This window comes from Lachnellula hyalina (assembly GCF_007821495.1).
Source record: "Lachnellula hyalina strain CBS 185.66 chromosome Unknown contig00004, whole genome shotgun sequence".
Taxonomy (NCBI): domain Eukaryota; kingdom Fungi; phylum Ascomycota; class Leotiomycetes; order Helotiales; family Lachnaceae; genus Lachnellula; species Lachnellula hyalina.
The window spans coordinates 297,594-311,276 of record NW_022157118.1 but is presented as its reverse complement, the minus strand read 5'-3'; the positions used below and the strand labels follow the sequence as shown (position 1 = coordinate 311,276).

The window sequence follows — 13,683 nt, the reverse complement described above, 5'->3', positions numbered from 1 at the left end:
GGGGATTACAGAAGAACTGCATAAGAACAGCAAGAGGAGCCGGGTATCCGCCATACATCTCTTTTGCTTTCAAACCAGCACCAGCACCTCCATTCTCGTCCCCATTTCCCCCAGGCGCCGCAGCGCATTTCTTCTTGGGTGTTTTGGGAGGTGTGGGGTAATTCATCACGGCGCGGTCGTCGATGTATTGTCCGGGCTTGGGATGACCGTAGCGGGGAACGTTAGCGGCGAGTGGGTTGTCTTCGATGTTCGACATGTCGCTGTCGGATTCATCGGGGTTGGACTTTTGGTTGCGCAGTTTGCGAGAGGCGTCTGCGGCGGATTGGATGCGGTGCATCATCTTGCGGAGGACGGGGGGTTCGGGGGAGATGCCCATATGCTGGGGAGATGTTAGAGAGATGCATTTTGAATAATGAATTTTGTTTTCCTGAATTGTGGATAAGTGAAAGAGATGATAGTGCAACGCGGAGAGAGATGAAAAGGGTTATATTAGAAAAGAAGACGATATTTAAAACTTCTTCTAAAACAGAGCGGAAGAATGAAACATAGTATAGAGAAACTATAAAACTTACCACCCGGCTCTTCTCCTCTTCCTCCATCTCTTCTGCCTTAACACTCCCAGGCAATGGTGCCCGGTAGCTGGGCTTTAGAGCACGTGAATCCTCCCCGTTTTCAGTATTGAAGATGGCAGATTGAGCAATCGATATTGCGCCAGTTCCTCTCTTCCGTGCCGAAGATGAGGAGGCATTAGGTCCAAGACCGACAGTTACATTTGCCGGGCTCGCAAAGGGATTTGGGTTGTCATTCATTGTTTTAGCCATAGCTAAAGTGGTGATATCGAAATTATAATTCATGGGCTGTGGAGAAGAAGCGGTGAGATGTGAATTGTGAGGTGGATGTTTGGCTGAGATAGGCAGATTCAGTTGACAAGGTAGGGTTGGAGAGCTGAATGAATGCGTGGCTTTAAGAGAACCGAATATTTTCGAGGTGATGTAGGTGTTGTGAATTGGAGAGACGAGCTTTTGTCTCACTAATGGTAAGTTCTGAATTTGTTTCGTAATATTTGGTTACATGTCATCTTATAAAACCCGCAAACAGCTGTTGATTGAGAGTAGCGTTTGATATCAAGGCTGTCAGCAGCGTCCGGAGCTGAATGTTGTCTTTATGAAAAAGTGAATAAGAACTGTTTAAATTTGCTCGATGCCAAATTTAGGCTACCGTTTCGTTCAAGTGCTAGAAACTACCGCGTTCTGAAAATAGTATCCCGAATCCCTATGTTCAGTTTCTCCTTGTCGAGAAGCATATGTTCACTGAAACTGAATATGTTTAAGTGCTTGCTTTATCAATGGAGAATGCTAAAAGAATTACATATGTAGGGTGGTTGAAAAGATAAGTGTATCCCAATTGTAAAGCATCAGCTAAAGATTTCCTCCATTTTACACTCCCTTGTGTCTATTCTTCAAAGCCTTCAACCCAAACTAGGCAAAAGAGAAGCAATTCCGAAAAAGAAAAACGGTTAAGATGCCATACAACATTCACAAACATGTATTCCCAGGCCAAATACCAGTGGTAAACCAAGATAATAGAAGAAACTTATATAATGTATGATGTATTACGAAACATAGACTCCATTTGGACTACAAGTATGTATCTCATCAACAGGAGGAAGACATAAGAGTAATATTACCTTCTCTACCCCACCACTATCCCGAAAGCTCAAATTTGCGTAGTAGTCATGTCATAATCACCCGCCTTGAATACGCATAAACCAATCTATCCTTCGCCTGCTAATGCGGTGCCCGTCCTTCCTCCCGCGCCTTACCACCATCCAGATACTGATATTCCCGGTTGCGATTCCGACCACGTCCAGACCTCTCACTCCGCACCATATACTCAAAACCCCCCATCTCAGCACCTGCATCCCTATTTTCCTCATGCCCAGTTGCAGCCACGTCATGACCAAGCTTCAGCTCTGGCACATTTCGAGTTCGTTCACACTTCTTAAGATATGATAGACAGCATAATATATACATCAACTTCATCATAATCGCCGACCCTCAGCCTGACTCTGGCTTTGAACAGCGCTCACGATATCATCTTTCCCATACCGCCGCAACTCCCGACCGAATATCTTGTTTGACGAATATATCAGCAGGAAAACAATTTAAAGAAGCAGTGTCAAATCAAAAGTCTTTTCAACATGCCCCGGCGGCCGGTGGTTTGAAGGTTTTGCGAAAGGAGACTGCTGTACGAACCAAAGTACTGGCTTTCGACATCGCAGGAATCTTGATCATGTCTGGTGCTTCCTTCAAGAGGTTATAGCTAGAGTAGAAGCCGTTTGTCAGATGAACATATTTGGTTAGGTAGCTAGCGGTCCATACCACCCGATATGAATATTTACTTGTCGGGGAAGCAGTACGGTGGAGGGAAACTCGAGGAATATGTGTGTGACCTATTGAACGAGATTCTTGACAAGGGCTCAAAGCCAGCTGGAGCTAACCCCGTGCTAGAATGCTCGTGAGAAGGAAACGGTTCTCTGGAGTTTCAATAGAGTAGTGCCGTCATGACTTTGGAGTTGACAGTTCGGCGGGTAGGTCATAGTTCAAGATTAAGGACAGGTGAACGTGGCCGAATGCATTCAGTCTTCAGCTTAGACGAAAGCATCGCTAGTTCGTAACCAGCACCGCATACGTACAGGTACCTAGAGAGATGCGTCGCGTCTTCGCTAGCCTTAAGTGACCGGAGAGTTGACCGGATGGTAATTTTTACTAGCTCCTTCCAGGAACAGGGATCCGAAAACTAGGTGTGTACCTACACTACGTCCGGAGTATGCTATGCGAACTTTCCAATCAATCAAGGGGGCCTAGACTATTAATCCCTAGTAAAGGCAGTTATCGTGAATGATAACTGCCAAGTACACTTCTTGACCTATTACCGTCTCGCCGCATTATTCTGGACTGCAGCAGGAACCGGAACCGGAACCAGAACCTGAGCATAGAGCTCTCAACAATATGTAGGTAGGTAGGTAGGTATGGTCTAGTATGATTTCCCTCGACAGTGTTGATTATTTGGCGTGATTAATAAATAGCTTGATCAAAAAGTCTCAAGTATAAAAGAAAGAAAATCCAGATTTAGATAGCATCATCTACAAGCAGCACGGAACTTTTATTGATTCTTTATTTTTATTTCTGTTTCATCCAATAGTCCAACGCGTGCAAGATCAATAATCAAGAGATGCAGAACTACCGAGCCATCGCAGCGTCGAAAAAAGCCCAGCAATGGGCCAAGATCCCAAAAGCCTGGCGACTTCCCACAGAAAGACTCCAGGATGCGAATAACGTCATGGACATACCGCTTACATGTGGATTATTGAACGAGACGGAAGCCAGCATTACTTCTGACTACGACGCAACCGCTCTTCTCGGACAGCTGAAAGCTGGGGTATGGTCGGTGGAGGAAGTGACGATAGCTTTTTGTAAACGGGCTGCTATTGCGCAGCAACTGGTTAGTTTTGATGATTATTTAAACACCTGCTGAATGAATGAAAAGATTAACATGTGGTAGACGAATTGTCTAACGGAGACATTCTTCGACGATGCTATTGAACGAGCGAAGAAACTCGACCTGGAATACCACGCAAAGTCCAGCGGGAAAGCCCTCCCGCCACTGTTTGGGCTGCCCATCTCGCTCAAGGATAGCTTTCAGGTTCGTGGATACGATACTTCCACAGGGCTGGGTTGCTATGTGGGCGAGTTAGCAGAGGATAACAGCGCGCTTGCTGCTATGCTGCTTGATTTGGGAGCGGTTCTTTACTGCAAAACCAATCTACCACAGTCGATTATGACGGGCGATAGTGACAATAATGTTTTTGGAAGGACTTTGAACCCTCGCAATAAGCTTCTTACTGCAGGTGGAAGTACAGGAGGCGAAGGTGCCCTCCTTGCGCTTCGAGGCAGCGTTCTCGGTGTCGGGACGGATATTGGTGGCAGCATTCGGGTCCCATCAGTCTGCAATGGAGTCTATGGATTCAGGCCTAGCGTAGGTCTGATTCCTCATGGTGGGGTGCGAGACCTCACCCCGCCAGGGACAGATGGTGTACGTTCGACAGCTGGGCCCCTATCAACCTCACTGCGGGATTGCTCGCTCTTTCTGAAGTCGATACTCCAAGCAGACACTTGGAAGTACGACAGCACTTCGATCTCGGTTCCATGGATAGATCTTGAACCTAGGCACAAGCTTCGGATCGGTGTTGCTCTAAATGACGGCGTCTATACTCCATCACCGCCGGTCAGACGGGGCTTGAAGCAGGCGGTCGATCTTCTCCATGGACATAACGACATTCAACTCATTCCTATCAACCTGCCCGACGTCAAATCGCACTGCCAAGGCCATATCAGCTATATGACACTACTAGGAAGTGATGTACGTCCACCAGATCCCTGGCTTACTACCTTGAGACTGACAGAAAAAGCACTATTACGAGCAATTCGCGCGAACAGATGAGCCAGTGGTCCCATCTCTCAAAGCCATCGGCCTTCTATCAGTACCAGGAAAGACATTGCAGGGATTTTTTGATTTGAACGTCCGCCGAGCCGAAGCCGCAAAAACGTACCTCAAACTATTTCGCGACAACGATTTAGATGCGATTCTAATGCCTCCTGCACCGCATACGGCAGTTCCTTTGGATTGCTGGAAAACAGCGACATATACTGGCTTGTGGAACTATCTCGATTATCCTGCTATTGTGATTCCAGTAAACCAAGTGCGTGACATAGACTCCGCTGATGATTTGAGCAATGCCAAATTCGGTGCGGATGACGAGCAGCTCTACAGTCTTTGTAGGCATCAGTTCTTCCCAAATGAATTAGACCCAAGCTGACACATGCTTCCATAGATACCGGCCCGGAGCAGTACAAGGACGCACCGGTTTGTGTTCAGGTCGTTGGATATAGGCACAAGGATGAGGCCTTGATAAGGGCGGCAGCTGCACTGGACTCGATTATTAATAAAATCTAGAGTAGCAATAATTCCCAAAATGGTTCCTCATACACAGTTGCTCATACGCAATTGCTCTATATCTATGAGCTACTAAAGCATGTTGCATCAATGGAAGCGATTACAGGACATGGTTTATGTATTGAATCAAACCAACGACTAGTAAGATTCAGATCTCGCTCATGCCAAACTCTTGACAAGAATGTCTTGGTTGCCTTTTGCAAGATTGGAGAATAATGATCGACATAATCGTCCACATGCTGAAGCGTCTTGAAGCGTAGGCTCTCATCTCGAACTTCGACCGCTGCGACGATGAATGGTAACGTCACAAATCGTAGCGGTCGCTTCGTGACACTTTTCGCCATTTCAAATTCCATCATAGCTTCCTTGGACCATATTTCGGCTTGAACATCTTCGCAATTAAATGGAAATTGCAACCGGTGGCCCACTAGGAGCGCTGCTAAGCGATACACTTTGGCTTGCGCAAGAAGATTGACGATATCTGCGGAATCAAACTGCCCGACAAGTTGATCCAAGTGAGATGGCTGCCATAACTCCAGAACCGCATGTATGCTATCTAGCTGCTTTTGAAGGAGGGCCAGCATGGCCACATCGGTTGTATTGAGAAGTGAATTGCTGATTACACAGAGATCATGGTAGTAAGGCAAGAGAGGTAAACAGAGACCAAGTCGGCGGTCAATAGCAAAGCCTGGTATCTGAATCGATTGAATCGGTTTTCGCCGATAGACAAGACAGTCCATAGTCTCCAGTAGGACCAGGAAGCTCTGCCACGGATCTTTGTGTGCATCGAACATTGTTGTTCCCACAACTGGGTTTGTGGTGCCGAGACAGTAACGGCAGATGTCTGGAACTCCTACACCGATGGCTGAGTATATCGAAAAAGCCAGTATACTTCCTAGAGTGTGGCATAATACTGTATGCTGTGAATGCAAAACAGGTAGTGACTGTAGCGCGCGCATGGCCTTTGATATATAGCCGACACAGGTACTCGTGTCAATGTCCGTCACAGAGCCAGATTGAAGCTGCCTGAGGGTAATAGCATATGCAAGATAAGCATCCTTGAGTAATGGCAGGGCATCTGGCATCTGGAGCTGGGTAGCGAGCGAATGTTGTTGTTCGACTTGAAAGCTCGAGGATACAACAAATTGATCTAGGCTTTCAGGCTGGCCTAAGAGAAACAGCAACAGCTCCTTTTCTTCTGGTTGGAGGTCGGGAAGGGCGTCCAAACATGCGTCCATACTTGTACTAATTTGCCCCAGCTTCCTGCGTTTGCCCGACGTATTGCCAGGTGACATTCTAGAGACAAAGTCCTTCTCAGCATTTGTCCTTCTACCCATGGGTCGCAGCGGCCGTACTTTCAAACAAGCTAAGCCTAGCCTTTCGCACCGTTCACAGTGGGCGGAGGTCGTTGCACGCTCACATCGTTCTTTGAGCTCGTAACATCTGTCGCATGCAGTTCTCAGTTTTGGGTTTCTGTTCCTGGTGACAGACGCCTCCATTGTGTAGAATATGGAGATCCAGAGATCCAGATGACGCTGGACTTCAAAGTAGATGAAAGAGCGCCGAACTAGAAATTGGATTGGATTGGATTGGCCGATCCCAATCAGAGGGGAGGAACATAAACTTGAAGGTACACTCGGTACACTGACCCTGGTGCTGACTCAGCACCCCTGATTCCAAGCGGCCGCATTATTGGCGGGCGTACAATAAAGCTTGACATGACATGATACCCCTTCGACTCATCCAACAGCTACACGATGAGTTTTATACATCATGGTGTCTGTATCATGGCCTCTTAGTCTCCCTTAATATTTATATCTAGGATTGGATATCCGGACCAGCTTTCTGTCGGGTGCGGCGAGAGATGAATTATGTAGTGAATGATACAGATACTAAACGAACGTGAAAAAGAAATCGTTGACAGCAGTAATATTTTTGACAGGAAAGCACGCTGCACGCGTTTATAAACGCAGAGGGACTGGTTGATCTATATACATGTACTTGAAGAGTTCAAGCAGATGAACAGGGATAGAAGATAGTCGGTCGGTTGGTTGTCTGAGCAGTAAAGTATACCTCTCCACGTCATACTGTGTGTTTTGTGTGTTTTGTGTGTTTATTTATTGTTGTTTGCTGGATAGTGGGATAGTGCGGTTATATACCTAGGGAGCTGTGAAGAGGAGTGGTTGAGTCTGAGAAGTTTTGTTTGGGTGATATGGGGCATGGAGTCTTGTGATGGGGGTAGACGTGCAGGAGAAGAAGATCGTGGAGTGCGTGGGAATGAGTTACTATGAATTGTAGGATTAATGGAGAAGATGTAATAGTATCAATGGATTAAAAAATTGATTCATCTTCCACGTATAATGCTACAACACCTCAACGCCACCGCAAAGCAAAACAAAGCCCGCAAACGCCGACCAGCATATGCATCCCAGCACTTTATCCCACCCCATGTATACCATTCCTCTCAACCTTGAGATCAAACAGCATCTTGTATTCCTAATCCGCGTGCTGCCGTTTCATACGCTTCCGCCTCCCGCCTCCTGGATACCTAATCCTTTTCCTCCTTCTTCCTCCTCCCCTTCCCCTTCTTCTTCTTCTGCACCCCCTCGTCACTCTCACTCTCACTCCCCGCACTAGCTCCAGCAGCAGCGCCCCGTTTCTTCCCCCTGGTCTCCCCACCCGCGCCCTCCTGGCCCTCAGCAACCTTGCCAACAATCTCAGCCAGAAAATCAAACTCCTCGTTCCGCTCCAGCACCACAGCTTTCAAATGCTGCGCCGTGACCCTCTTCCCGCCCTTCTCCTTGGCCTTTTCCGCCGCTCCAGAGACCAGGGCTATCATGAATAACTCGAGGGCTTTGGATACGGCAACCGGTGTGACTTGGGCTACTTTCCCTACTTCTTCGTCGGCTTGCATTATGCGTTTTATGCGCGCGACGGGGAACTTGGTGCGGATTTCGATGCCGGTGGGGTTGGGGTTTTTCCAGGGCGTTGAGGGAGGGGGTTGCTTGTTGCGGCCCGCCATTGTGGGGGTATATTGATCGGAGGGGGAGAATTCGGGTTTGATGTGTGATGAGAGTTGTGGGTGGGATGGATGTGGAGGTGGAGGTGGAGGTTGATGTGTATATGAAGGTGGAGGGGCGCCGTAGAAAGGAAGTATGCCCTGGGTGGGAATTGGGTCGAAGGAAGGTGCAGGCGGCAATGCCGGGATCGGGGGCATGTAATGTGCAGCACCGCCTGTGTCGTAGTCCACAAAGTCGTTGTTGGTGCCACCAAATGTGGGGATCTGATGATGGCTCGAATAAGAGCTCAGGTCGTGCTGTGGCAGCTGTTGTTGCTGCTGGTATTGCGGCGCGCTGCTGAATGAAGGGAGGACAGGCGAGCGTGGCGCGTACGAGGCTGATAGGGAGCTGGGTAGGTATTGCTGCTGCTGTTGTTTATTGGGAGAGGCAAGGAATCCTGAGAGGTCGGGGGACTGCGGCGCATAAGTACCGTCCATGTTTTTTTATATCAGATTGGCGGTGGGCGGACAGGCGGGCGTTATGCGAGGCTAATGCACTCGCTCGTGATGGTCGGTGGAACAATAATATGGATCCGATGGAATTGCCGTATGATTGATTGACTGATAATTGGTGGTGGGGGGGAAAGTATTGGTACAAAACTCCAGTCGTGCTATTCCCAGTCCCCAGAGCCAAGGGAGAGCAGAGGGAGGGCAGAAGGTAGAAAGTATATCTTCAAAGCACTCGTAGCTTCAAATACACACTCACTCACTCTCTCTTTCTCTCTTCACGTAAACAACCCCTCGATGCAGGCGGCGCGACTGGAGTGGGGGCGACGATGATACAATTGGCTGGTCGGGTATACAGATATTCCGGATCCCGATATGGCAGCGCGAGTAACGTGATATGGCTGAGTAATAGATTCCTTGTGCTGTGATTTGTCGAATGATAAGCGGGGTCAAGTCTCACACTTTGACGATTTCATGCAGATTTTTCGGGGCGCGGAGGGACTTATTTGTACCGAATGGCCCCATGCTGGGATTCTGTGCTACGTCACATGCGGTATAGCGCCAAAAGAATATTTCCTTCCCCCTTGGCCGCTTCAGCACTGGTTCTTTTGACGACCTCTCACCCATTGTCAAGCCTGACACATCGTCTGTGAATGGAGACAGAAGCAGGTGGAGTGAGGTATAGACAGCATGTTGTTGTCGTTGCGTTGGTTGATACCTAGGTATGGATTCATCAAGTTGATGTTCATTGCGCGTCATGACAGCCTCGGCCGTTTGCAGAGTCCAGTCAGCGTTGCCGCATCCAAAGGCGCCAGCCGCTCGATAGTCCGAATCTTGCATTTTCAACCACAGCCTTATACTGTGGGTGCCTTGGCTATTATTATTATCATTATCTCTTCTTTTCTGCACCATATCCTCATTAATGTACATTCTATCAGCTTGGTGCAATTTCTTCACCTTTGTCAAATCAGCCCATTTCTTCAACGCGTCAAGACGCGCGCTTTCTCGACATGTCCAGCAACCCCCCCTCAGCCTTTTCTTCTCCTTCTCTATGTACAAAACAAATCCTCTAGATTCTCGATCTTGAATGATGATAAACAAAGAGCTTATCCGAGACCCCTTGTGCATTTGCAGCTGTCCGAGTCCGAAGCCTCCGCTGCAAGGCGAGATGGTTCCTGCTTAGGCAGTGTGGTTGCTGAAGATTTGACTTGATCTAATCTGACAACGTCATACGGGAATTTGGGCTTGTTTTTGCGGGCGGTGCATGTCTTGAAGTTGTTTATGGTTTTGAAAGCTGGTTGAATTCGTGTTTTACGGCGCGTGTTGGATTTACGCGCTCTGGAGTGGAGAGTCAGGCCTTGGTCTGCTAGTCCCATCAATGGATCTAAAGTATAGTGAGTAAATGCACTGTGCAGTGTCATGTATATATGCACACTAGACAACTGGTTTGCAAAGCATAACATTTCAAGTCTAGTGGTGGAACAATTTCATGTGCAACTGACTCTTTGCCTGTCTATGGAATGTAATGCAACCCAGCGCAGTGCAACTCAATCCACCAGCGAACCTCGCGAGTCATACCCCTGTACCCCCGGCCTCTAGGATTTATTCCTGTGGAACAAAACACAACGACAGCAACTTATTCCATGACTGAAAATTTCTCAAGACGAATCCTGCATGATTCACAATCTCCATGACCAGATATTGTCTTCCTTCAGAATACCATTTGCTCTTCATCTTTAAACGGTCCAAAGGTCTAGCCACAAGCTAGATTCCTCAAGCACCCGCGATGGACTCCAGAACGTCGATTTTGTAAGAAATTAGTTTTTTAGGAGAATTATAGTATTATGTTCTTGGAGATCATTTGTTTTCTGTTTTTAAAACGAGATCTCAGTGAATAGGATGGAATCCACTGCCATGTAACTGATTCGATCCCAATTATGAAAAGAGATGGTGAGCTCCGTGGAGGTACCTGAGATCTGTTTCCATTACTGCACTTTTGCACTTGAGGATCTTGGTACAAAAGCAGTTTGTAGTATTCGACATCAGCCACTTTACATTCTCGTATAACTCATGATTGGACCTTCCTCTGCCTTAATCGTCCAAGGAATATGGTTTCAATTAGAGCACTTTTCCCTAGTTGCTTGGTAGGACTTCTGAGAGTGTCTGGTAACCACATCTTGTAAAACTCGCGACCAGTCCTTTTGATTTTAGCCTTGGAACTTCCTTCTGGGGCTAGTAAATGAAGCGAGAACCTCTCTGTCTTTAAGGCTCTGAATGCGGTGGCCCAGTGATGCAATCCCTCACACTTGGGCAGGTCAGTTGCAGTCTCCAAGTCCGTAGAGAGGTGGACAGAGGCGCCAGAAACTGAGATGTTGAGATGCAAATTCGGATATCTAAGGGAGGAGACTGCTGGGCGTGTTTCCAAATCCGAGGTCGATCTGTGAAAAATTGGAAGAAGAGCTCTATATCGCTGAAATGTATGATTGCATTCTTCCATAAGCACTCGCTTAGTCATGCTTAGTCAAGATGTCATATGACTACAAAGTCCCCGACACTTTGTAATCGGCCTATTCACTTGTTATATGGTATGTAGATATGGCTTTCTACTAATATGAATTTAACTCGTAATCAATTTTTACTTACAAGGGACCCTCTAATTGCACTTAGAATCTCTTCGTCAACTGGTCCATAAGTAGGACTGAGCTTTCTGTTGTTGAAGGCATCACCTTAAGCGTTTCCTCTTCCCAATCCTCCATCTCCTTCAAATACTCACCAACTTCATACCTCATAAGGGGTAGCGCATCAGCACCAAGATTGAGCCTTGTTGGCAGCGGCTTGTCCTTCTGGCCTAAGACTACATCGAACAAGACAGCGGCACACTTGTCAGCATCGGCCCAAGTAGCAGCCGTAGAGGGGTCTTTCATAAGTTTGGTGAGACTCGTGAGTGGCGCTTCATCATTGTCGTAGGCTGGATGGCGCGGTAAGATTTTGACGCTAGAGGCGAATCTTGTCTTGACTCCGCCTGGGGAGAGGATCATGAGATTGATGTTCCACTTGGGATTGAGCTCTCTGTTGACGGACTTCGTGAAACCCTCCAAAGCAAATTTGCTACAGAGTCATTTTGTTAGAAACGGTTCTTGCTGCTATAAACAACAAAACTTTGCGGTCACCTTACCTCGCATGGTAGAATGCATTTCCTTGGAATGCTGAATAACCACCAATGGAGGAAACTTGAACAATTGTCCCTCCTTGACCGGAAGCATTGACTTCTCGGAAAACACGAATGCTCTCCTTTGTCAAGTGGACGGGGCCCCAGAACATGGTTTCGAGCTGTTCGCGAGCTTCGTTTTCAGGAAATCCCTCTGCCAACAATTAGTAATTGTATCTCAGTAAAAAGCAGGAGGTAAATAGTGATACATTATACTGGAGCCAAAACACAGCAAAATTGAGAGGTAATAACAAAGGAAGGAGTTGATTACCGAGCTCACCCATAACGCCGTAGCCGGCGTTGTTAATCACGACATCAAGACGGCCAAAACACTTTACCGTGCTGTTGACGGCGGCAGTGATGCTTTCCTGAGATGTAACGTCTAGGCTGAGTTTGAGAACTTTGGGTCCATTGGGGAGGTAGTCGAGGGAATCCACGTTGCGGGCCGTTGCCACGATGGTGTGGCCCGCTGCGTAGACATACCTCGCGATGGATTGGCCCAACCCGGCTGAACAGCCGGTAACTAGCCACACTCCATTGGTGTCAAAGGCAGAAGACATAATGTATCAAGGCGAAGGATGAGTAGAACAAGGTTGAAGAGCCGGTCTGCTATGATGTCTGCAAGTACAGGTAAAAGCCGAAGACATATTCTTCAATTTATACATATTGAAGGCTCGCTTTCCGTAACGAGAACTCGGACTTAGCAAATCAAACTTCTTGCACTCCGAATCCTGCATTATGGTTTTAGATGTGATGATGATGGACGTTAACAATTTTCTGCTTTAATCCCGTCTTCCCTATCATGCTAATCCTAAACAGGCATTTGCACTAAAGTCTAACTACAGCGTAATGGGCTTAGGCTCCGGCTGAATAAGCCACAACCCTAAAAGGTTCGCTTGCAGCCCCTGAAGCCCATGCCCTCGCTCACCCTATAACGCTCAAGACGACCATCAAGCTTTTTCGCCGACATGTGGCTTCCTCAACATATCATCAAAATATCTATCACCAAACTTCATTACATCTGTATTCGCGTCCATGGCAGAACCCACAACAAACAATCCCTTCATCATCATATCTGGCCATGACCCGAAGGCGGGCAAAAGAGAACGTATCAGCAGAGTGAGGGCCTATATCACGAAACGCTATTTCCATAAAATGCACAAGGGTGTGGAAGCAAAGCCCCGTCGTCACCATACATCGCTCAACCAGATAGGCCAGTGTGAGGATATCGGTGAAATTGCAATAATCAAAGAGCTGCGTAATTCCATGCCTGCTACCAGTCATCCGCTGCTAGACCCCGCTTGTTTCACGGCAGAAACTACTCGGCGGATGCACAAGTGTGAGCCACCACTTTTTCTTATCGAGCAGTCAACTCCTTCTCAATAGGGCAATTGTGTAATATTATTCTTATTGTTTCTAGTGCAAGAGATGGGTGTTTGTGTCTCGAGCCTTTTCACGTTGTCCGATATCTCCAGTGAGACCCCCACCCCCGAAATCCAGAGGCCGTTAGTACTTTGTTTGGAAGCTTCGAGCTCACCTTAAGACCACTCACGTGAAAAATTGTGATACTCCTAATGGGGTCAGATCATATGGATGATGAACATCTTGAACGCATGGAGTGGAAGCTTGATGAAAGAGATACATCTACCTATATATACACTACTTTTCAATGGCGGCTGACACCCTCTCCCAGTCTTCGATGTTCACCTTCGTGGAAGTGTCGATGACCTCCCATTTCTGGACAATATAGTCCGCTGGTCTATCTCTAATCCGTACTTTATGAGTGCAAAGCTTTTGAACGCGTCGGGCTGGGATGATATCCTTGAACGGGGCGAGCTAAGCCCTTGGACGACTCGACAACGATTTATCACTCTGAAATTGCTCAACGATACATTTACCAATGATGTCGGGACACAGAATAATCATATCACTATTGCTGCTCTTCAATCCCTTC

At 47.3% G+C, this 13,683-nt stretch overlaps 4 protein-coding genes across 4 annotated transcripts; 1 reads left to right on the top strand and 3 right to left on the bottom strand.

Annotated features, from left to right (window-relative positions):
• Positions 1 to 3,204: 3,204 nt before the first annotated feature.
• Positions 3,205 to 5,016, top strand: LHYA1_G000392 (putative amidase; the record flags this gene model as incomplete). Its single annotated transcript, XM_031145384.1, has 4 exons — positions 3,205 to 3,504; positions 3,565 to 4,422; positions 4,472 to 4,838; positions 4,895 to 5,016. Coding segments are annotated over 4 exons (1,647 nt in total), but the record flags the coding sequence as incomplete, so codon positions are not given.
• A 62-nt stretch (positions 5,017 to 5,078) lies between these two features.
• LHYA1_G000391 (uncharacterized protein) lies at positions 5,079 to 6,515 on the bottom strand (the record flags this gene model as incomplete). Its single annotated transcript, XM_031145383.1, has 1 exon — positions 5,079 to 6,515. The coding sequence occupies one exon, from the start codon at positions 6,513 to 6,515 to the stop codon at positions 5,079 to 5,081; it is 1,437 nt and encodes a 478-aa protein (XP_031009523.1).
• A 1,049-nt stretch (positions 6,516 to 7,564) lies between these two features.
• Positions 7,565 to 8,512, bottom strand: DPB3_1 (DNA polymerase epsilon subunit C; the record flags this gene model as incomplete). The annotated part of the gene is made up of 2 exons (XM_031145382.1): positions 7,565 to 8,372; positions 8,409 to 8,512. 2 exons carry the CDS (start codon positions 8,510 to 8,512, stop codon positions 7,565 to 7,567), a joined length of 912 nt encoding a protein of 303 aa, XP_031009522.1.
• Positions 8,513 to 11,184: 2,672 nt separating this feature from the next.
• On the bottom strand, positions 11,185 to 12,289 carry LHYA1_G000389 (putative oxidoreductase; the record flags this gene model as incomplete). The annotated part of the gene is made up of 3 exons (XM_031145381.1): positions 11,185 to 11,629; positions 11,697 to 11,883; positions 12,010 to 12,289. 3 exons carry the CDS (start codon positions 12,287 to 12,289, stop codon positions 11,185 to 11,187), a joined length of 912 nt encoding a protein of 303 aa, XP_031009597.1.
• Between the last annotated feature and the right edge of the window lie 1,394 nt (positions 12,290 to 13,683).